Genomic DNA, 23,389 nt, shown 5'->3' on the forward strand with positions numbered 1-23,389 from the left:
TCATAAGGTTCTGATGAATATTAGTTAATATCAATAAAATGCTTAGAAAATTATCTTGCAAACAGTAATTGTTGTGTAAGTCTTTGACACTGTAAGTTGTTTTCAGACTAATGAATAAACTAATAATTAATTACATGAAATTGTATTCAACAAGAAAAAGAAAACCCGGTAGGAAAAAAAAAAATTTAAAAACCGCACCAGGTATGGTCAATGCACAGAAGACAATCGGATGGTTAATGAACATAACTGAAGTGCACCAGCTAACTTGTACATGGGGATAGGACACTTAAAACCTCATTCTCCCTCCCCTACTCCCACTTCAGATTTCTGAAATACTGCCCATGCAGGTGTTAACTGGCCCAGCCACCCTGAAGGACAATTGCGTAAGACCTATTAAAATTTACAAAGTTCATACCCTTCCTTAACCCAACAGTCAGCCCACTAGTAGAGAATTCTGCTAGAGAAATACCAACACTAGTGTGAAAATACACACACACACACACACACACACACACACACACACAACATTACATACATTTTCGTGGAGGGCTACTTCTGATAGTTAAATATTAGAGACTGCCCAATGCCTAACAAATGGAATAATTTTATGATCAAGCATAACATTGGAGGAGTCTGTGGTCATTAATAAGAACAACACAGAGCTACATGTAGTAACTTACAAATATTTTCCCAATTACTTTTTCTTAAGGCAAATTGTAGAACCGTATGTATAGCATTTTCATATTGTTTTGGTACTGTGTTTCATTTTAGGTGATAAAATGAGTTTAGATATTTATTATTATTTTTAAAAGGGGGTTTTATTTAATGTTTAAAAATTTACTTATTTTGACAGAGAGGACTCACAAGCACATACATGAGCGGGGAAGGGGCAAAGAGAGAGAGAGAGAATCCCAAGCAGGCTCCACTGTGCCAGCACAGAGCCCCATGTGGGGCTTGAACTCATGAATTGAACCTTGAGATCATAACCTGAGCTGAAGCAAAGAGTTGGATGCTTAACCTACTGAGCCACCCAGGTGTCCCCAGATATTTCTTATTTTTTAAAGTAATCTCTACACCCAACGTGGGGCTCCACCTTACAACCTGGAAATCAAGAGTCACACGGTCTACTGACTGGGCCAGCCAAGCACCCCTGGTTTAGATATTTAATATCAGTGAGGGCCATTTAGCTGCAGCATCAATTTTATCAAGGTCCCAAACTTCGACTTTCCACATTACCCTCACAGAAGTATTTACACCTACACCTACGTATCTATTAAGCATCACACAACAATTGTGCATTTCTTTTTAATGAGTTAGCTGAAGAGTTTTTAACATATCCCAATATTTTCAAAATTTATTTGGCATTTATTTTTTATATACTGGGCACGAACCTTTTGCAGTTTCTGAAAAGTCTCTGATATGAAAATTAAAAAGTCCTGAAGGATGTGTGTCAATTGTTAACAGCTGAGTTTTTCAATGTTCTTTATTAAGGTTTTTCAAGATTTCACTTTTTCTCTAACCATATGTTACTTAACAATTTCATTATTTTAAAGAAGGATCCACACCCAACCTGGGGCTTGAACCCATAACCCTGAGATCAAGAGCCAGATGCTCTACTGGTTGAGCCACCGAGGCACCCCAGTGATTTCATTTTAAAAGGTAAAGGTAAATTTAAATGAAGTATTTAAAGGCTGAAGCATGGTGACCAGCGCCAAATGATGCTCAGAAATGAAGATACAAAGAAATGGCCACTAGGTTTACCAACAATCTTTATATATGATAGGAAGGAGTTTCATCTTAACATCTTACAGATCAAGCTGATGGACGCCACTTGTAAGAGGTCGGGTCCTATAGACGTCTTCAGGACAGTGGGAAACAGCCTTCTCACTATATTTGATAGCACAGTGAATTGTGCTCCTGCCTGGGCTGTCTTCCCACCAGATTCCTAAACCCATTTCTTGTTTCTCACCCAACCACAGAGGATGGGGCTCCACTTCCCCATCTCTTCTCAGTGGGGATCCGAGTTGCAGTTTTCATTTCCTCAGAGAGAGCATTTGATCTTCGGGAAGGTATTTGATCACTACCTGCTCTCAAACGGTCGGAGTGGGATTTCCACCAGGCACCCTGCGTTAACCCTGTGTCTCCACCCTTTTCCCCCATAACCATCCTTCAGATGGTCTCAGGTCCTCTGTGCCTGTTATTCTGGTTTTTCTCTCCTTCCTACGTGTGTAGATAATGCTCAATCACTGAGCAGTGTGGGCACTCACGGTTCAACTTGGGACGTGTGTTTGATGTTGATCCTGTTTAATTAATATTGTGTAGTTGCAGGAGGAGGAGAGGCTGCCGCAAATCCACCGAACGAACTCGAACTCCGAGCGTGATGAAATCACAGCACCTGCCGTCCACGCCTCTGTTCTCTCAACAACTATTTAACAAATGTCCTTTCTCTTCCCGTGCAAAGCGTACACTGTCAGGGGGAAGACAGACGTTTAAACAAAGAACACACGTAAGTACATGACCACAAATTTTGTTAGGGGACAGGAAAAATGTACAGAGTGGCATGAGAACAATCACAGGGGGGAATTCACGTTCACTGGGAGATTAGGGAGTGTGGCTCTGAACAGATACCCTTTAGGTGAGTAGGTGACATTTAATATAAAATTAGGGCAGTGTAGGGACAGGCAGGGGCAAGTGAAGTGAGGGGTATTCCGGGCAGAGTGAGAGGTGTGTGTAGGGGAGGGGGGTCGTGGTCAGGAAGCTTGGGAGAAGGCCAGTGTGAGCCAGACCCAGTAAGCAGTGGAGACAGTGGGGAAAGCGAGCCCACTGGGGACAGTGTGGCCAATTCACACAGGCATTGACTATGTTCAGGATTTGAAATTTTACCCCAACTACAATGGGAACGTATTGAAGCCTCACAAGCAGAGGACGAATACAGTCTAATATTTCTGAAAGACCACATCCAAGATATATTTATATATCCAAGATACACCTGCAGCTGACTCAGATGCACACTGGCAGGGCCTGCAGGGTGACCACTCGAGTTTGATGCTGAGAGCTTTCCCCTTTGAGCTCCCCTTTGAGTTCCTCCTCCCTGGGGCGCCCTCAGCCCCAGGCAAACCCTGGGCAAAGGGCAAAGAGTTTGCTGAAGAATTTAGCTTTTTAAAAGACTGTAAAAATTATCAGATTTATATCCATAATGAGTGGTTGACTCCCTAGTCAAGATTTTAATTACCAAGGGTAAAGATTCTGGAACTTGTGTGTGTGTGTGTGTGTGTGTGTGTGTGTGTGTGCATGATATCTAATTCACCAGGAGATCATTTGATTCTTGGTTTGTTTTGCAGCTTTAATGACTCTGTTCTTTCTTTTTTTTAATGTCTATTTATTTTTGAGAGACAGAGACATGGCACGAGTGGGGGAGGGGCAGAGAGAGAGGGAGACACAGAATCTGAAGCGGGGTCCAGGCTCTGAGCTGTGAGCACAAAGCCCGAAGTGGGGGAAGTGGGGCTCGAACTCACGGACGGGGAGATCATGACCCAAACCAAAGTCAGATGCTCAACCGACTGAGCCACCCAGGCACCCCTGATTCTATTCTTTCTTTTGACAATTTATTTAAATACTGCACAATTGTATGTGTTTAATTTATTCAAAAGAATAGGGAAAATGTTTAAGAAAACTTCCAATCTCGCAAAAGCTTTGATAACCAATTTGTTTGAATCCATATTAACTGGAATAAAGACACTCTTGTATTTGTAGATGTCTTCTTAGCTAGGGTGGCAGTTGGTCTTGAAACCTGAAGATCCAAGTACAAGCTTCTGAGAAGAAAGTGTGTTTTGACAGAAAAAGGACCCAGGCTAAATGTAAAAGAGTAAATGAAGTCCAGGGAAAAGAGACTTTAAGGAGGCAATTGCAAGGTATTCAATGACAGCAGGGAAATGGAGGGAGATAGCACACATCACTATGATCATGAACATCTAGGTGACTCTGTTCCTGAAGAATATTGCAGATTATGTTCAAATTAATAAAATCAGTATTTAACATTGATCCCTTACATTCGTTTGAAAAACTTTTTAACATTTATTCATTTTTTAGAGACAGAGTGTGAGTGAGGGAGGGGCAGAGAGAGAGGGACACACACAGAATCTGAAGCAGGCTTCAGGCTCTGAGCTGTCAGCCCAGAATCCCACTCTGGGCTCAAACTCACGAACTGTGAGATCATGACCTGAGCTGAAATCAGAGGCTTAGCCGACTGAGCCACCCAGGTGCCCTTAACTTTGATCCTTTAAAAGGAAATGGTCCTGCTTATGATGTAAGCAAACCTCTATCTACCAAATTTGGGCAATGGAATTGATCACCTGACTCTAGGGGAGCCTGAGTGGCTCAGTTGGTTGAGCTCAGGACTTCGCTCAGATTATGATCTCACATTGTGGGTTTCAGCCCCAAGTGGGGCTCTGTGCTGACAGCCTGCAGCCTGCTTTGGATTCTCCATCTGCTTCTCTGTCTCAAAAATAAGTAAACATTGAAAAAGTAAATAGGGGCACGTGGGTGGCTCAGTCCCTTGAGCATCTGACTCTTGGCTTTGGCTCAGGTCATGATCTCAGGGTTTGAGCCAGTGTGGGGCTCGGTGCTGACAGCTCAGAACCTGGAACCTGCTTCCGATTCTGTGTCTCCCCTCTCTCTGCTCCTTCCCCACTCACGCTTTCTCTCTCTCACAACTTAATAAATAAATAAATAAATAAATAAACAAATAAATAAATTTTAAAAGGCCATTCTAAGAAAATTATCACACTGATCAAAATAAAAAAGAATAAAACAAAGACATCTGAAGAAGCCACTTTCCCCCCTACTAGACGTGCTCACTAAATACGCAGTGCTGGTATTTAAAATTCCCACCTCTCTTCTCTTACACATTGGAATCTTTATGGATAAAATAATGATACCTGGATTTTCCTCACAGTATAGGAGGAAAATGGTATAGACAGAGGGGGCTGGGAGGGAGAGGGTGGGAGAGGCACTTGGAGGCTTTACAGGTTTCCTTGTTTTGTTTTGTGTGTAAAAATTTCTATAATAAACAGCCTGACACCTGTCGGGCTGACCCGGTCAGGAGAGCAAGCGACTCTTGATTTAGGGGTTTTGAGTTCGAGCCCCACGCTGGGGGTAGAGTTTACTAATTAAAAAAAAAAAAAAAAAAAAAAGGAAAAACTTTAACATTTTCTGTAATAAAATATTTTGACCACATGGCAAAATACGCCAGATGCGGTCCCCGCACACGAGGCACTAGACTCCGGAGGGGACACCGGATGAGCGACGACACACGGACGAGCTGGGGTGGGGAAGCTTCGTCCCCCCGTTGGCGGAAATTCCCGCGCACGACCGAGCCCAGCACGTGGGACGCGGGCGCGCCGGCGCAGGTGCACGGAAGTGCTCGCCCCCCGCGGGCCGCGCCTCTGCCCCGCGACCACCAGGTGCCGCCTCAGAGCCCCGGCTCCGCTCCTTCCCGGGAAAGCGCAGAGGCCGCGGGAGCGCGAACTGCGGGCGGTGCCGCCATACCCGCTCCCCCGGGCAGGCGGGGGGCGGGGGGGGGGTGTCTCCCCGCAGGCTGCCGAAGCCCCGCACCGCCGCGTGGTGACGACCCCCCAGCACCCCTCCCTAACCCCAGGCCGCAGGGCCACCCGCCAGGTGTGCGCCCTCCCCCGGGTCCCTCCGCGCGGCCAGGGGTGCGCCCTCCCCACCTCCCCCAGCCCCCCGGGTTCCTCCCCCCACCTCCCGGGTTCCTCCCCCCACCTCCCGGGTTCCTCCCCCCTACCAGGTGTGCGCCCTCCCCCGGGTCCCTCCGCGCGGCCAGGGGTGCGCCCTCCCCACCTCCCCGCGCCCCCCGGGTTCCTCCCCCCACCTCCCGGGTTCCTCCCCCCACCTCCCGGGTTCCTCCCCCCTACCAGGTGTGCGCCCTCCCCCGGGTCCCTCCGCGCGGCCAGGGGTGCGCCCTCCCCACCTCCCCGCGCCCCCCGGGTTCCTCCCCCCACCTCCCGGGTTCCTCCCCCCACCTCCCGGGTTCCTCCCCCCTACCAGGTGTGAGCCCTCCCCCGGGTCCTTCCGCGCGGCCAGGGGTGCGCCCTCCCCACCTCCCCCCGCTCCCCGGGTTCCTCCCCCCACCTCCCGGGTTCCTCCCCCCTACCAGGTGTGAGCCCTCCCCCGGGTCCTTCCGCGCGGCCAGGGGTGCGCCCTCCCCACCTCCCCCCGCTCCCCGGGTTCCTCCCCCCGCCCCCCGGGTTCCTCCCCCCACCTCCCCCCCGCCCCCGGGTTCCTACCCCCACCACCCGGGTTCCTCCCCCCACCTCCCGGGTTCCTCCCCCCGCCTCCCCCCCGCCCCCCGGGTTCCTCCCCCCGCCCCCCGGGTTCCTCCCCCCGCCCCCCGGGTTCCTCCCCCCGCCCCCCGGGTTCCTCCCCCACCAGGTGTGAGCCCTCCCCCGGGTCCGTCCCCGCCGCTTCACAGACTGACAGCCGCCTGCGAGTTTGAGAGGCTGGTGGGGGGCGGGGCTCGCGGCCGCAAAATCGCTCCCAGAGCAGAAGCGCCTCTCGTCCAAGCGGAAAGCCACGGATGGGGGTCGCTAGCGCACAGGGGAGGCCCGCCTCGCTCTCGGGGCTCCGCCTGGGGAGGTCGCCGCTCCCCCGCCCTGCCCCCCTCCCCTCCCCCCGCCGAAACTTCCCCACGTGCTGACGACCTGGGGGTGGGGGGCGGCCACACGGCCCGAAGCCGGGCCGAAAACCGGGTGCATGCCCGGTTCCGCGCTGGGGGCGCAGGGCCGGCAACCTGCTGGATGGGAGAAAAGATTTACAAATCATGTGTCTGATGGGGACCAAAACCCCCAATACCCGCAGGCTCCATTTTACCGCTCGTCACAGACACTGCCTTTCTCCCCCCAAAGTGTAGGTGGTGGTAACAACCGAGCGTCCAGCGGGCTATTGGCGCCATGTTTTCAACATTCGCTCACTTCGTTTTGGTAATTCTCACAACGTTTTCAACCTTTTGATTTCATCCTGTTCAGTATTATTTGTTATGGTGATCTGTGGTCAGTGGTTACAGCTTGTGGGAAGCTCAGATGATGGTTAGCACATTTTAACAATAGAGGATCTTTAAATTAAGGCATCTATGTGGTTTTTGCAGACACAATGCTATTGCACACTTAATGGACTTCAGTATAGTGTAAACACAACTTTTATACGACTGGGAAACGAAAACATGCATTTGACTCACTTTACTGCAGTGGTCCGGAACTAAAGCTGCAGTGTCTCTGGGGTATGTGCCTGGGTATAAAGAACCCATGCAACGCGATTGAAAAAGAAAAAGAAAAACACATCCAAACTGATTTTAAGAATTTAAAAATGGGCAGAGGATCTGAATAGACGTTTCCCCAAAGATGTAAAGGTGGCAAACAGGTACATAAAAAAGTGCTCAGCAGGGGCGCCTGGGTGGCTCAGTCGGTTGAGCGGCCGACTTTGGCTCAGGTCATGATCTCGCGGTCCCTGAGTTCAAGCCCCGAGTTGGGCTCTGTGCTGACAGCTCGGAGGCTGGAGCCTGTTTCGGATTCTGTGTCTCCCTCTCTCTGACCCTCCCCCATTCATGCTCTGTCTCTCTCTGTCTCAAAAATAAATAAACATTAAAAAAAAAAAAAAGTGCTCGACATCACTCACCATCAGGGAAATGTAAATCCAAACCACCCTTGTTAGGATAGTTATTATCAAAAAGACAAGAGATAACAAGGGTCTGGCAGAACGTGGAGGAAAGGGATCCCTTGTTCACTTTGGTGGGAATGTAAATTGGAATGGCTGCTATGGAAAACAGCATAGAAGTTCCTCAACAAAATAAAAATAGAGCTACCACATATCCAGAAATCCCACTTTCAAAGGCAAAGAAAACACGAGCTCAGAAAGAGATCTGCACCCACATGCTCATGGCTGCATTACACACAGAAGCGAAGACACGGGCACAACCACAGTGTCCATCAGGGGATGGTTGCATGAGGAAACTGGTATATAAATACAACGGAATACTGTTTAGCCATAAAAAAGAATGACATCTGGTCATTTACCTGGATGGACACTGAAGGCATTATGCTAAGTGAAATACGTCAGACACAGAAAGACAAATACTGTATGATCTCACTGATATGTGGAATCTAAAAGAACAACGAACCAAACTCAGACACAGAGAACAGACTGGTGGTCACCAGAGGCGGGAGGCGGGATGGGATGAAATGGGTGAATGTGGTCAGAAGATACAAACTTGCAGTTATAAAATAAATAAGGGAGGAGGCTGTAATGTATCCCATGGTGACTATGGCTAATGATACTGTATTGCACATTTGAGAGTTGCTGAGAGATCTTAAATGTTTTCATTCAATGAAAAAAAGTGTAACTATACATGGTGATGGATGTTAACTACACTTACTGTGGTGATTGCTTCAGGATATATACAAATACCAAATTATTATATTGTAGACCTGAAACTTATATATGTCAATTATATCTCAACTTTTTAACAGTTGAGCTTATGGCAATTCACATTTGAGTGGCGTCTGAAGGCCTGACACCACCTTTGATAACTTTTGATGCCCCTCCAGATGTCAATTCTTTTTTTTTTTTAACGTTTATTTATATTTGAGACAGACAGAGACAGAGTATGAACAGGGGAGGGGCAGAGAGAGAGGGAGACACAGAATCAGAAACGGGCTCCAGGCTCTGAGGGGTCAGCACGGAGCCCGACGCGGGGCTCGAACTCACGGACCGTGAGATCATGACCTGAGCCGAGTCGGACGCTTAACCGACTGAGCCACCCAGGCGCCCCCAGATGTCAATTCTTTTAAGAACACATTGTATTTGCAAGGATAGGGGCACATGGAGATCATATTATCGGCCTGTAACAGAAGTGATTTCTATTCCCTACAGAAGTGAGATGTAAAAACTACAAAAAGAGACAGGGGAGGGGCATCTGGGTGGTTTAGTTGGTTGAGCACCCGACTCTTGACTTCGGTTCAGGTCATGATCTCACAGTTTTTGAGATGGAGCCCTGCATCAGGCTCTGTGCTGACAGCATGGGGCCTGCTTGGGATTCTCTCTCTCTGCTCCTCCCTCACCCGAGATATCTCTCTCTCTCTCTCTCTCTCTCTAAGTAATAAACTTTAAAAAAAGAGAGAGAGAGAAACAGGAGGAACATTCTCAATGACCAGGGAAGTGTGAAGAGTCTTAGTTTTGGAGGATCAAAGGGTGTAGAGCAGAAAAGTGACATAATGACAAATTAGAAGACTAGACACCCTAAGGGAGACTTATATTCTTACCATAGTTGGGCCAGTTTTTCATTATTGAAAGGGAACTATGTTGCCTATAAACACCGTAAATCCAGTAGGAAGTCAGGAGCAGTGGTCTGAGACACGCCGCAAATCAAGCTTCTGTTCTCTGAATGAAATAAAATAAAAATAAAATAATTTTTGCCAATAAAGCACTTTTCATCTTGGAAGAATGCCCATTTCACATCTGCTAAACATTTTTTGCATCGTTTTCCTTTACATGGTTGGCACTGGGTCGGCACTTAACAAAGGCTTGAGAAAGGAGTGAGGGTGTTTTGTTTTGATCTCTTCCAGCTCTAAACCTGCATTATTTAATGCTTATGTCTAGTGAGGTGAACGGCGGCTAGAAGAATTTCAGTGTCTGTGAGGTAAGTGGTGTGTGAGTTCATCTTAAAGGAGTCCTGAGTCTGAAAGAAGCTTGCTAATCATCCAGTAGAAAATGTAGATGCTACAAGAAAACACTTCGGTGCAAAGTGGCCTCTGTTGGAAAGAAGAAATCCAATGAGAAAACCTTCCTTCCATGAGAAGTTTCGAGTGTCTGGTAGAGTTGTCGAAACAACCCAGAATATACAGACTAGTACTGTCACCAAGTGCGTTCCAGCCTTTCCTATACTGAGACATCTGTCACTTACCTCCCTCCTTCCACAAGTTGTCCTGGCTTATCACATACTCTCTACACTTCTCCAAAAAAAACCAATACTTGATATTCACTCTTCGGGTTTGTTCTGGTGTGGGTATGGTTTTTATTTCAACATTTACTTAGAAAAAATTATAGGAACAACATGAGTGCTATATCCCTTTTACTGAGATTTGCCTATTATTCATGCTTGACGCTTGGTTTTCTCCTCCACGTATACCTGACTGCTGTCATTCGCTAACCCACTAAACTTCCTAAAGATGTGTTGTGGTACCAAGAACCTTCATCCCTGAACACTTTAACATGCACATTCTAAAAACAGAGACATTCTGCCTTGGGACCACAAAACAATGCCTGACTCAAACTGAACACTGATACAATACTATTATCGAATGAATGGTCCATGTTTCCATTATGCCAACTGTCCCAACAATGTTCTTCACATAAATTTTAGTCCAGTCTAGGGTCCAACCTAGGCTCACACATTGAGCTCACGTTACACTTCTTAATCTCCTGTAATCTAAAACAATTCCCCAATGTTTGTCTCTCAAACATAGATATTTTTGAAGAACACAGGGCAGTTGGTCTGTTGAACACTCTGCCCCAAACTTAGGTTTGCCTAATGTTTCCTCACGACTACATTCAGGTTATGCATTTTTTTTTTTTTTTTTTTTGCCAAAAATACCACAGAAGTGATGTGTCCTCAGTGAAGCAATGATATCAGAAGCCATATATCAGTTCATCCCATTACTAGCTGTTGTTGGATTACTTAAGGTGTTGTTTACCAGATTTCTCCCACAGCAAAGGTATCACTTTCCCCTGGATTATGTTTTTGAACTTAGGCCTGTAGGTCCTCGGGCAGGATGGTCAAGAACCACTTAATATACCAGGAGCTCCAGGATCGGCGCCTGGTCGTGTCTCCAGCCTCAGCCACTGGTAACTAACTCAGAGCTGACCAAGGCCCAGAAGCCTCCTTTCCTTCCTTCCTTCAATATTTATGGAGCAACGAATACATGTCAGGTACTGCTTGAAGTGCGGAGATAGGCTGAGAATAAAACAGAATCCTGCTCTCAGCCATTCTTAGCTCCAGAAGTCCTGGCGGGCTCCCTCTGCTGGGCCTCATCACGGGCTCTCCTGAGATGTAAGAGTAACCAGTAACAGAAAAAACCAACACAGACTTTGATAAGAACCCAACTCTGGTCCTCTGTGTCTGTTTAGAATGTTTGTATTCCTGTCTACGGTTGTTCTCAAGTCAAGATTAACAAAATCTGATGTATTTCTTGGAGAGAAAGGGGTAGAGTGTATGTGGGTTGAAAGCCAGTTCAAAATAACAGCTTTTATCAAAGACAAAGATGCTATTCAGAGATACATTCAAAAACATTATAAACCAGTCAGGATGGACTTCCAAAATCATGTTCAAGAAGGCAGGGAAGAGAAACCACAGAAATGCAACACAGGGAACAAGAAAAAAAATAGCAGACTTAAGCCTTAAAATAGCAACAATGACATTAAGTAGAAAACGCTTCAGTTCAATCCACCAATCCTAAAACAACAGTTGGTGGAATAAATTAAAAACCTGTCACCCAAATATGTGCCGTCTGTAAGAAACGCTCTTCAAATTTAATGATACAGGTAAATGGAAAGTAAAAGGATGGAAAAGAGACATGATGCAAACATGAAAGAAAAGGAGAAGCAGGATTGTTCTCTTGCTGGCTGTCTAGATTTAAGAAAGTGTTGAAGACAGCGTTAATAATGCAGATTAAACTTTAAAATGTGTCACATCTGTAGCCGTTCCATTATGGACAGCACAAAAAAATGAGAAAATACTCTCCAGTATTTGAAAACTATTATGAGGTTCAGCACAGAAGTCCCCCATGTCATTGCCCGAGGGACACAGGTAGTTCCGGAAGAGGTTTTCAGTTGTGTAAATAGAACTTGTAGTTGGGCGAAAATGCTGGAATGAAAAGTTCGATTTTCCCTCTTCCCTTCTGTCCTCGGTTGTGAGCTCAAGGAGCGTGCTCACAATGAGAAGAGTATGCCCTTGGCCTTGGTCAGAATGTGCCCCCACCCCTGATTTTGAGCTGCTGGAGGCCAAAACACTATGGTCTCCACGTCACTCAGACTATAGCACATCCTCGGGGCGCCTGGGTGGCTCAGCGGGTTGAGCAGCGTCCAACTTCGGCTCAGGTCATGATCTCATGGTTTGTGAGTTCGAGTCCCACATTGGGCTCTGTGCTGTCACCTGCGGAGCCCGGAGCCTGCTTCAGATCCTCTGCCCCCTTCTCTCTTTGCCCCTCCCCTGCTTGTGCTCTTCCTCAAAAATGAATAAACATTAAAAAAAAAACCGACTATATAACACATCCTTTCTTCATCAGGAAATGCTAATTATAGGGGTGGAGATCAGGAAGGGTCTGCAGGCCACCCACTTGTGGCTAAGGGCGTGGTTAGGGAGGGAAGGAAACAAGACAACTCATCTCACACATTCCAAACTTGGACATTGTAGTCTCCCGGGGCCGGTACTCAGAGTAGTAATTTCAATGCTGGGCTAAGCTAAAGCTAGTGAGGAATTAGAATGGGTTGAAAACACACTACATGAAAACTTGTGAATTCAGTAGAAAATATAATTTTTTTTATAGCTTCCCTTGTGGACTTTTCATCCTATTAACTGATACTTAGTTGCATTTAATAAAGGTAATCACATGTAAATTGCTTGTTGACGTTTAGTTTTCTAAATTCTCAACTTTTCCAGCATCAATGACCTTTATAAAAACTTATTTTTTAAGTACATTTATTTATTATTATTTTAAATTTTTTTGTTTGTTTTTTAATGTTTATTTTTTTTTTATTTTTTTTTTTTCAACGTTTTTTATTTATTTTTGGGACAGAGAGAGACAGAGCATGAACGGGGGAGGGGCAGAGAGAGAGGGAGACACAGAATCGGAAACAGGCTCCAGGCTCCGAGCCATCAGCCCAGAGCCTGACGCGGGGCTTGAACTCACAGACCGCGAGATCGTGACCTGGCTGAAGTCGGACGCTTAACCAACTGCGCCACCCAGGCGCCCCTAATGTTTATTTTTGAGAGAGAGACAGAGACAGAGACAGAGCATGAGCAGGCAAGGGGTAGACAGAGAAGGAGACACAGAATCTGAAGCAGGCTCCAGGCTCTGAGCTGTCAGCACAGAGACCGATGCGAGGCTTGAACCCACGAACTGTGAGATACTGACCTGAGCTGAAGTCGGACACCTAACCGACTGAGCCACCCAGGTGCCCCAAGTTTATTTATTTTTGAGAGAGAGACAGAGCGTAAGAGGGGAGGGGCAGAGAGAGAAGGAGGCACAGAATCCGTAGCAGGCTCCAGGCTCTGAGCTGTCGGCACAGAGCCCAACATGGGGTTCAAACTCCTGAATGGTGAGATCGCCACCTGAGCCAAAGTCGGATGCTTAACGGACTGAGCCACCGCAGCGCTCCTATAAAAACTTTCCAATGTGGCATCTCTGGTTTTCTTTAAATAATGAAGTTCAAGAAACATTTTATGTCAGTTAAGAAAAGGAGTCGTGGATTCTCCCTGCAGTTTTCACCTCACGCCTGGGCGGGGTGTCGGGGTGCAGCGGATTCTCTGGTACTGGGTCGGGGCCCCCAGGGGGATTGCCCGCACTCACTCGGCCGGCCGGGCTCAGCTCCCCGTGGCCCCTCAGGTGCTGGAGCAGCGTGGCTCTCTGCCTGTAGGCCTTCCCACACTCCTCACACGCATAGGGCTTCTCCTCCGAGTGGACTCTCTTATGTTTCTTGAGATCTGACTTCCAACTGAAGGCGCGCCCACATTCCGGGCACTGAAAAGGCTTCTCTCCCGTGTGGATTCGGACATGGTGACTAAGACCCGTCTTCTGACTGAAGGCTTTGCCACACTCTTTACACTGATAGGGCTTTACCTTGTTGTGAATCGCCTGGTGTTCGATAAGATGCTCGCCCCTGGTGAAGGCCTTCCCACACTCAGGGCACTGGTAGGTTTTATCCCCAGTGTGGATTCTCGTATGGTTCCGCAGGCCGGTGGACCGAGTGAAGGTCTTCCCACACTCAGCACACTTGTGTGTTCCTGGCTCAGGGGGGTTCCCGTGCTTCCCCCCCAACCTGTGCTTATTAAGGCCCGAGCGTTGGCTGAAGGCTTCGCCACACTCACCACATTTATAGGGCTTCTCCCCGGTGTGGCTTCTTTGATGTATGACCAGGGTTGAGCTCACGCTAAACGTTTTGCCACACTCAGCACACTCATAGGGCTTCTCCCCCGAGTGGATTCTGTGATGTATTATGAGTTCTGAGGTCCGGCTAAAGGCGCGTCCACACACAGGACATTCAAAAGGTTTCTCTCCAGTATGGATTCTCTGGTGTTGGTTAAGTCCTGCATACTGAGTGAAGGCTTTTCCACACACCTTGCATTCATAGGGTTTTTCTTCACTGTGGATTCGCTGGTGCTCAATCAGATGTGAACGTTGCCGGAAGGTTTTCCCACACTCGTTACATTCATAAGGCTTCTCCTTGTGGAATCGCTGATGTTCAGTTAGGTCTGAACTATGGCAGAAGGCTTTTCCACAGTCTGTACATTCAAAAGGTTTCTCTCCAGTGTGGACACTTTGATGCTTTGTAAGAACTGATCTCCGACTAAAACACCGGCCACATTTACTACATCGATATGGCTTTTCTCCAGTGTGGCTTTTGAGATGTTGCAGGAGGCCTGCTTTCTGACTGAAACCTTTGCCACACTCTTGACAGTGACAAGGCTTTTCCTTGCCATGAAGCTCCTGGTGCTGGCTAAGCTCTGACCGTCTGATGAAGGCCTCTCCACGTTCTGTGTGTGAGCATGGTGTCTCCCCGTTGTGGGTCCTCCTGTGCATGTGAAGGCCTCTTGTCCAGGTGAAGGTTTTCCTGCATTCTTCACAGGCAGAGACTTTTCTGCCTGGGCCACCCCCGTCCTGCCTTTCCAAAGTTCCACGGGGCTCCCTGTCCCCTGTGTATTTGGCATGCTGAGATGAAGTTCCATCCTGTCCATCAGACCCCTTCCCACAAGGCTCTGTTTCTTCACAGAGTTCCTGCTTCACGTCTAACATCACGTTGTCAGTCCTCACTCCACCATCTGAAACAACAGACCACACAACTTGAGGAGAAAAGATAACTCAAAAGCAATGTAAGAGATAGACAGCTGGAAAGGTTAGTCTTGATTTTAGGTTGATGTTAACAGAAGATATCGCATCATCTCTTATGTTAGTCGTGGTACAGGTGTGGAAGTGAGAAAGAACAAAGCATCGCTGAGTTACCAGCAGCGTGTGGCAAAGGTGACAGGCTGTCACTTCTGTAGTGACATAAGACTGTAAGTGCCATCTTGCTGATGGACTCTCCACTAACACCCTTCCTTGCTGGCTTGCTGGCTTTGATGAAGAAAGCCACCACCACCACCATACAGAGAAGCCATGTGGCAAGAGTGGCCTTGGCCAGTGGCCGGCAAGGGACTGAGATAGAGAAGTCCCTGTCTGACAGAGAAGTGAGTCCTGCCGGCATCGATGTAAGGCTGGAAATAGATCCTTCCCCAGTCACAACTCAGATGAGACCTCAGCCCTAGCACCTTGACTACAACCTTGTAAGAGACCCAGAAGCACGGGGCCAGCTGAGCCAACCCAGACCCTTGACCCACAGACATTGTGAGATAAAACGTGTATGGTTTTAAGCCACTAACTTTGTGGTACCCTTGTTAAGCAGCAGTTGATAACTATGCACAACTAGCACAAAAACACAAAGCTTCCCCAGTATGAGAACTACTACAACTAACAAGAAAAGAGCGGAGGGGCGCCTGGCTGGCTCAGCTGGAAGAGCACGAGACCCTTGATCTCAGGGTTGAGGTCAAGCCCCATGTTGGATGTAGAGGTTACTTAAAAATAAAGTCCAAAAAATAAAAATAAAAAAAAAGTAAACAAACCACACGTTGAAAAGCATATACACGCACGTGCACACACACATATGTATCTATGCACATATGAATGTTTGTACTTCTGTTCATATATTCATATGTGTATAGAGGACACGTAGAACAAAAAACATAAGCAAATTACGTTAAAGTCAAACATAATTGTCCTAACAGCCATATCAATAAATGCAAATGGCTTAACTCATTAAAAAACACTAGATTTGCTCACAGAGCAAAACTGAACTCTATTTTATATATATTTATATGTATGTGTGTGTGTGTGTGTGTGTGTGTGTGTGTGTGTGTATTTATTTTTTAAGTTTATTTATTTTTGAGACAGAGAGAGAGAGAGAGCGAGCTGGGGAGAGGCAGAGAGAGAGGGAGACACAAAATTTGAAGCAGGCTCCAGGCTCTGAGCTGTCAGCACAGAGCCCAACACGGGGCTCAAACCCACAAACCACGAGATCATGACCTAAGTCAAAGTTGGACACCTAGCCAACTGAGCCACCCAAGTGCCCCTATTTATTTTTATCTTTTTAAGTTTATTTATTTGAGAGAGACAGAGACAGTGGGGGGGGGGGGGCGCAGAGAGAGAGAGAGAGAGAGAGAGAGAAAATCCCAAGCAGGCTTTGTGCTGTCAGTGCAGAGCCCGATGTGGGGCTCCATCCCACAAACCATGTATCATGTATCATGATCTGAGCCGAAACCAAGAGTTGGAAGCTTAAAGGACAGAGTCACCCAGGCACCCCTATTGTATTCGTTTTGAGAGAGAGAGCGTGCACAGGGAGGGGAAGACAGAGAGGCAGAGAGAGAGAGAGTCCCAAATAGGCTCCCCACTGTCAGTACAGAACCTGATGAGGGGATCAAACTCACAAACCAGCAGATCATGGCCTGAGCCGAAATTAAGAGTCAGACGCTTAACCGACTGAGCCCCCCAGGCTCCCCTCAACTCTATGTGTATAGTCAAGAGACACAGATACAGCAAAATATGTGAATAAGGATAAATTAAGCAAATGCAAATAAAAAGAAAGAAAGAATCAAGATTTTGAAAGGGGAGATGCAGGCCAAAAGCATGAAATGAGACAAAGAAGAGCACTTAAAAATGCTAAAATAAAGAATACAATTTGCAATGCAGATGTAACACATATGAATAATTATACAGAAAATAACAGAGTGGCAACTTTCCTAAAGCAGAAACTATAGGTGATATAAAGAAACAGACAGGGGCACCTGGCAGGCTTAGCCGGTAGAGCATGCAACACTTGATCTCAGGGTTATGAGTTCGAGCCCCATGTTGGATGTAGAGATTACTTAAAAATAAAATCTTAAAAGAAGCACATGGGTGGTTCAGTCAGTTAAGCATCTGACTTTGGCTCAGGTCATGATCTTGTGGTCCATGAGTTCGAGCCCCTTGTTGAACTCTGTACTGACAGCTCAGAGCCTGGAGCCTGCTTCTGATTCTGTGTCTCCCTCTCTCTCTCTGCCCCTCCCCCACTCGCACTCTCTCTCACAAAGAAACATTAAAAAATTTTTTTTGAATAAATAAAAATAAAATCTTAAAAAAATTTAAGGAACAGACATAACAAAGAATAGGCTTTACTTGTCCTCTCTATGTCTCAAAAACACCAAATGGACAAAAAATTAAGATACAGAAGATTTACAAGGTGAAATCGATAATCTTATAGATACATATGTATTTCAAGTTCTATATCCTGAATGCAGAACAACTTTTCAGATGTGCAGTGGACATTAATGAAAACTACCTATGGGGACATAAGAAAACCACAATAAATTGTAAAAATTATGAATTAACACAAACATTCTCTGATCACAATGCAATAAGTTAAAAACAAAATCAGAAAACAAGCTCTTTCATCTGAAAATTCTGAACTCAAACAACTAGGACGCATGGATGGCTCAGTAGGTTAAGCGTCTGACACTTGACTTTGGCTCAGGTCATGATCTCACAGTTCTGTGAGTTGGAGTCCCATGTCAGGGACACTGTGCAGCCTACTTAAGATTCTGTCTCCCCCTTGAGGTGCCTGGGTGGCTCAGTCGGTCAAGCGGCCGACTTCGGCTCAGGTCACGATCTTGCAGCCTGTGAGTTCGAGCCCAGTGTCGGGCTCTGTGCTGATGGCTCAGACCCTGGAGCCTGCTTCGGATTTTGTGTCTCCCTCTCTCTGTGCCCCTCCCCTGTTCATGCTCTGTCTCTCTCTCTCTGTCAAAAATAAACATTTAAAAAAAATTAAAAAAAAAATTTTTTTTAACGTTTATTTATTTTTGAGACAGAGAGAGACAGAGGATGAGTGGGGGAGGGACAGAGAGAGAGGGAGACACAGAATCGGAAGCAGGCTCCAGGCTCTGAGCTGTCAGCACAGAGCCCAATGCGGGGCTCGAACTCACGGACCGCGAGATCGTGACCTGAGCTGAAGTCGGACGCTTAACCGACTGCGCCACCCAGGCGCCCCCCCACCCCAAAAAAAAAAAAAAAAAGATTCTGTCTCCCTCTCTCTCTGCCCTTCCTCTGCTCGCTCACTCTCTCTCTCAAAAGTAAATAAACAAACATTTGAAAGAAAAAACAACTGTTATTTCAAAGGCAAAATATAAACACACATTTCAGATTTTATAGAAAATAACAATGAGAACACTACATTTCAAAACATTTGGAATTCATCTAGAGCAGTGTTCAATGAAATATTCATGTCATCAAATATTTATATTAGTAAATAGAATGAAAATATATAAGTCAACCCACATCAAAAGTTAGAAAAAAACAACAACAAAGACAACTAAATAAACCAAGACAGCCTGCTCACTCATGCACTTTATTGGCTTTTCTCCCTTTAGTGTCTCCATTCCCACTCCTGTGCTTCTCGGGATCACCTGATACTGTCACAACCTTAAGTAAATAAGTGAGCGAGTGAATGAATAAACCAACCAACCAACCAACCAACCAACAGCCAACCAGCCAGCCAAAGGAGAACATAAGAAATGAATTAAAAAAGATAAATGCAGACACCAAATACAATAGAGAAAAGTAATGGAACACTGTAATGGTAAAACAATTGAATACATCAATATAAATTCATGCGTGTTAGGAAAAAATATATATTGTGTAGCTCTGCCCGTGAAATGTCCTAGAAGCAGTGTTACCCACATGATAAAGAACACTCCTCACACCCAGATCTTATTCTCCATTTAAAAAACCAAGGCTCCTTCAGGAATGGTTGACAGCAGATCTGGGTACAGGGAAGATACAAGGTGAGCCTGAAACAATTTATTTTGTTCAAAAAGTAAAAGCAAGCATTCAAAATTAACAGAGCCAAAATTAACAGAGATGGGAGCAAGACTGAAGACATCCACACAAGCCAAAGATGTGTGGAAGAAAGGGTAGATTGAAATGTGGTGGGTTGAAACACGCCGACTCAATACAAATGCCTATGTCCACAATGATACCCACACAGGAAAAGTCCTAAAATCTCATGTCACCATTTAAGGTGCCTAATAAACCACTTCCTGAATTTGAAAACTGGTCAATAAAAGAGGGAAACTAAGCATCAATCATGACTGCCTAGAAGGAAGTGACCAAACAGACATATCGGATGAAGGAAAGCTTTACTATGAAGAATGCCAGTTAATAACAGAGAAGGAATGAAAGAATTACAAATTCATCCTGTAACTCTTAATAAAATGGTTGACCCATACGAGGTTTATCAAACATTTGTAATTTGTTGATGGGGAACTGGCTATTCGCAAAGTGGCAAGGCGACACCTCACAGTTAGCTATGAGGGGGAAAACCAGCTATTTCCTGTCATCATGCTAAGCCAGTGATTTAAATAGCGGGTCACCCAGGTATTAATGTCTCTCATTACCTAATATTAATTCTAGCCCAAAATGTTTAACTCAAATCCTTCAAGCCGTTAGATGCAACTGCCAATTTATAGCAAATACAAGGTACGTGGGCAGCAAAGTAAATGATACAATGAGGAAGCAATTAAAAAACTCCAGAGGCTGGGAAACTGGCCTGGGCTCATCAAAAAGTCTGGGTTATGGGGAAAAAAATAGGAGTGGAATTGTTTTAATGTAGCAAAGAATTAAGAGGCATTAACAACCCCGGATTCTACCCAGAGTTGGACAAATCAGCTTTAAATACATTTTCGGAAAAAACTGAGCCAATCTGAATTTGAACTGAATTTAGGTAACATGAAGATGTACTGATGGGGGAAAGGAAAGATCATTAGCTGAACAAAATAGATCAGAAAATAGCAGAGTATGAGCTCTCTTTGGTAAAAGGTATGTGTGTGTATGCACATGTGTGTACACATACCCGCATATAAATACACATGCACATAAAAAGCTACACAGAGGGGCGCCTGGGTGGCGCAGTCGGTTAAGCGTCCGACTTCAGCCAGGTCACGATCTCGCGGTCCGTGAGTTCAAGCCCCGCGTCAGGCTCTGGGCAGATGGCTCAGAGCCTGGAGCCTGTTTCTGATTCTGTGTCTCCCTCTCTCTTTGCCCCTCCCCCGTTCATGCTCTGTCTCTCTCTGTCCCAAAAATAAATAAAAAACGTTGAAAAAAAAAATTAAAAAAAAAAAAAAGCTACACAGATATAGAATAAAAAGTCATCAGTTGTAATAATCTCTGGGTGATAGAACATGGTGCTTTATTTTCTTATTTTGCTACTATGTATTTTCTAACTTTGTACAATGCGTATATACTTCTCTAGTAATGATAAAAGGTAACTTTCAAAACAGTTAATATAGTTGTACAGGGTTAATATCCTATCAGTATCAACTGAAAAACGTAGGCATCAAAATGCTTTAAATAACATTTCTACTAGACCATATGCAGAAAATTCAAAGATAGATATACATATTTTTTAATGTTTATTTACTTTTAAGAGAGAGACAGAGCATGAGCAGGGGAGGGGCAGAGAGGGAGACACAGAATCCAAGGCAGGCTCCAGGCTCTGAGTGATCAGCATAGAGCCTGATGTGGGGCTTGAACTCACAAACCACGAGATTATGACCTAACCTGAAGTCAGGTGCTTAACCAACTGAGCCACCCAGGTGCCCTGCAAATACGGATATTTAAAACCAACCATACCGCTGAGGCTGTTCTGATATGACTTACTGCCTTTTAATCATTATTACCTAAAATGTTGCCTTCATCATGTTCTTTAACAACCCTCATCACAAGGAATGAACATGTCATACTCCACACAAAAAAATTCAACTCAGGGTTCATTTCCGTCCAAATTCCCTAGAGAAAGTATTGCCTCACCTCCTTCCTCTGATGGTTGGGGCTCAGGTCCTTTGCCCTTGAACTGGATTGCTGGGGGCTGAACCCATGTGTATGAAGATTCTTCATCCAGCGTCTGAAGGGTCACTCTCTGCAAAAGGATTTCCTGTTCCAGAACACAGGCTGAAACCTGGAGACAAGCAGTAGTGATTAAGCCCTAAGGACACTGAAAATTTAAGAGACTAAACTGGTTTGGAAGGACTCCTTGAGGAATCCACAAGAAATATCCCCCGAGACACTAGGAAAAAGAAAATTGAAAACAGGGCCTTATTTACCTTCTGGGGCACTGAGAAATAGCTAGAAAAGTAAGCAAAGCAAAATCTGATCAAGACTTGTTTCTGTCATTTCACTATTGCCTGTGTGTCCCTGGCCAAGTTACACAACCTCTCTGACCTTAGTTTCCATGTGTGCAAACTGGGAATGATTTCACGTCCTTCCTTGTTGCTGAGAGTTGAGAGACCTCTAAAGTCAGGAGCATGATGCTCCTCCCAGTGTCTGAAAGATAAAATGTCTCCTTATCTTTACTCATCATCCCTGAATCTGCAGTTCCCTCCCTCTCCCTCTGCTCAGGGCTGGCTTAGCAAGACGCTCAGTCCCCTGCTGAATGCTGGTTCTGCCCTTGCTCCCTCAGAGCTCCACAACTGAGGGTTTTGTTCCCAGTCACCCACAACCATATCAGACCAGTGCCTTCCTACTTGTACATTTCTTTTTCCGTCCAGATCCTCCAGCACGGTCACCACCTCGTCCCCGCTCTCCGGATGGTGCTCCCGCACCCAGGCCTGGAGCTCCGCGGGCAGGACGGCCAGGAACTGCTCCAGCACCAGCAGCTCCAGGATCTGCTCCTTGCTGTGCGTCTCGGGCCGCAGCCACTGGCGGCACAGCTCGCGGAGTCGGCGCAGCGCCTCCCTGGGTCCAGGCGTCTCCTGGTAGCAAAAGTGTCTGAAGCGCTGTCTGAAGATCTCCCAGGCAGGGGGCTGGTTGTCCGGCACCTGACTCCTGGGGTTGTCCTCCTCCAGCTCCACCTTCACCACCGCAGGCCCCTGCTGACCCCATTCAGGGTGGAACTGGCCGGCAGACTTTCTTGTGTCCACAGCCATCCTGCCTGGCTTCTGCTGGCGTGTCACCTGGAGGCTGCTGAGGGCGCTCTAGGGCACAGAACTAAATAGGGGGTAAACGGCAGATCCCGCGAAGAACCACGCAAGACCTGTGACCACAGTAACTATTTTTATTCATTCGGTAAATCCACAAAAATGCACTAATAGAGGCCGAGCCTGTGCAGAAAGCATTGCAGGCATTCGAACTGCGTCAGTGCACAGAGCCCTGGCATCCTGGAGCGTCCACTCCACGCGGGGCAGTCAGCAATCACAACTACCAGCGGAACCCCTCGCGTAGGGTGGTGTCGCGTCACTGGAGGAGGGGCGCGCGGGCCGAGGGAGCCTCCGAATCCGGCGCCCCGGCCTCAGGGAACACTTCCAAGCCTCGTGAGGTGGCACAGGGTCGTCCGTCCGCGCGCAGGTGCACCCACCCAGAGGGAGAGAAGCGCTGAGGAACCGCGGTCACAACAGCAGTGACCTTCGTTCGTGCTGGCTTGGCAACGACGAGCGCGGAGCCCTACTCCCTGCTCGCATCGAGGGGCCCCCACTCCGGGTCGCCCTCGCGGCTCAGCTCGTCGGGGGTCCGCAGGGCCGCTCCCGCCGGGGTCCGAGCCCGAACCCTGGACCCCAAGGCGAGGGACACACCAGGCCGCTCAACCAGCTCCGCCGCAGCGTGCGGGGCCCAGCCCCCGGCTCCCGGAAGCGGCCGCCGGGCTCCCGGAAGCGCCCCGCCCGCGGCTCCTGGAGGCCACGCCCCCTGGCGCGCGCGGCCGCGTCCCGCTTCCGGCGTCTCCCGGAATACACGCAACAGGATCAGGAAAGCACAGCGTGCCGTCAACAAAATGAAGTCGTTTTCATTGAGGTACACTTCTATTTAAGTTGCCTTAAATATTAGAAAATAAATGTAACCCAGTGTTTGGGATAAGAATGCTTACTTTCTAGGAACATCCTGTATAGACGAGGAAAAATAATTTGTTGAGCCTAAAGCCCATTTGTCTGGTAAAAACAGGTTATCCTTGCTGTGTGGTAATTTACTAAAAACAAATGACAACAACAAAAAGT

At 46.7% G+C, this 23,389-nt stretch overlaps 1 protein-coding gene across 2 annotated transcripts; it reads right to left on the reverse strand.

The window, feature by feature from the left end:
• Positions 1-13,374: 13,374 nt before the first annotated feature.
• Positions 13,375-23,021, reverse strand: LOC122219343 (zinc finger protein 883-like). 2 transcript variants are annotated; one of them, XM_042937524.1, is made up of 3 exons: positions 21,929-23,021; positions 21,216-21,363; positions 13,375-15,106 (listed from the first exon to the last, which is right to left on the reverse strand). In XM_042937524.1, the coding sequence occupies exons 1-3, from the start codon at positions 22,328-22,330 to the stop codon at positions 13,518-13,520; spliced, it is 2,139 nt and encodes a 712-aa protein (XP_042793458.1). In that variant the 5' UTR covers positions 22,331-23,021; the 3' UTR covers positions 13,375-13,517. The 2 variants fall into 2 exon arrangements, with proteins under 2 accessions (XP_042793458.1, XP_042793459.1); XM_042937525.1 differs by lacking the exon at positions 21,929-23,021 and adding an exon at positions 21,627-21,737.
• Positions 23,022-23,389: the final 368 nt, after the last annotated feature.

The sequence above is a fragment of the Panthera leo genome, chromosome B2 (assembly GCF_018350215.1).
Source record: "Panthera leo isolate Ple1 chromosome B2, P.leo_Ple1_pat1.1, whole genome shotgun sequence".
In the NCBI taxonomy this organism is placed as follows: Eukaryota; Metazoa; Chordata; class Mammalia; order Carnivora; family Felidae; genus Panthera; species Panthera leo.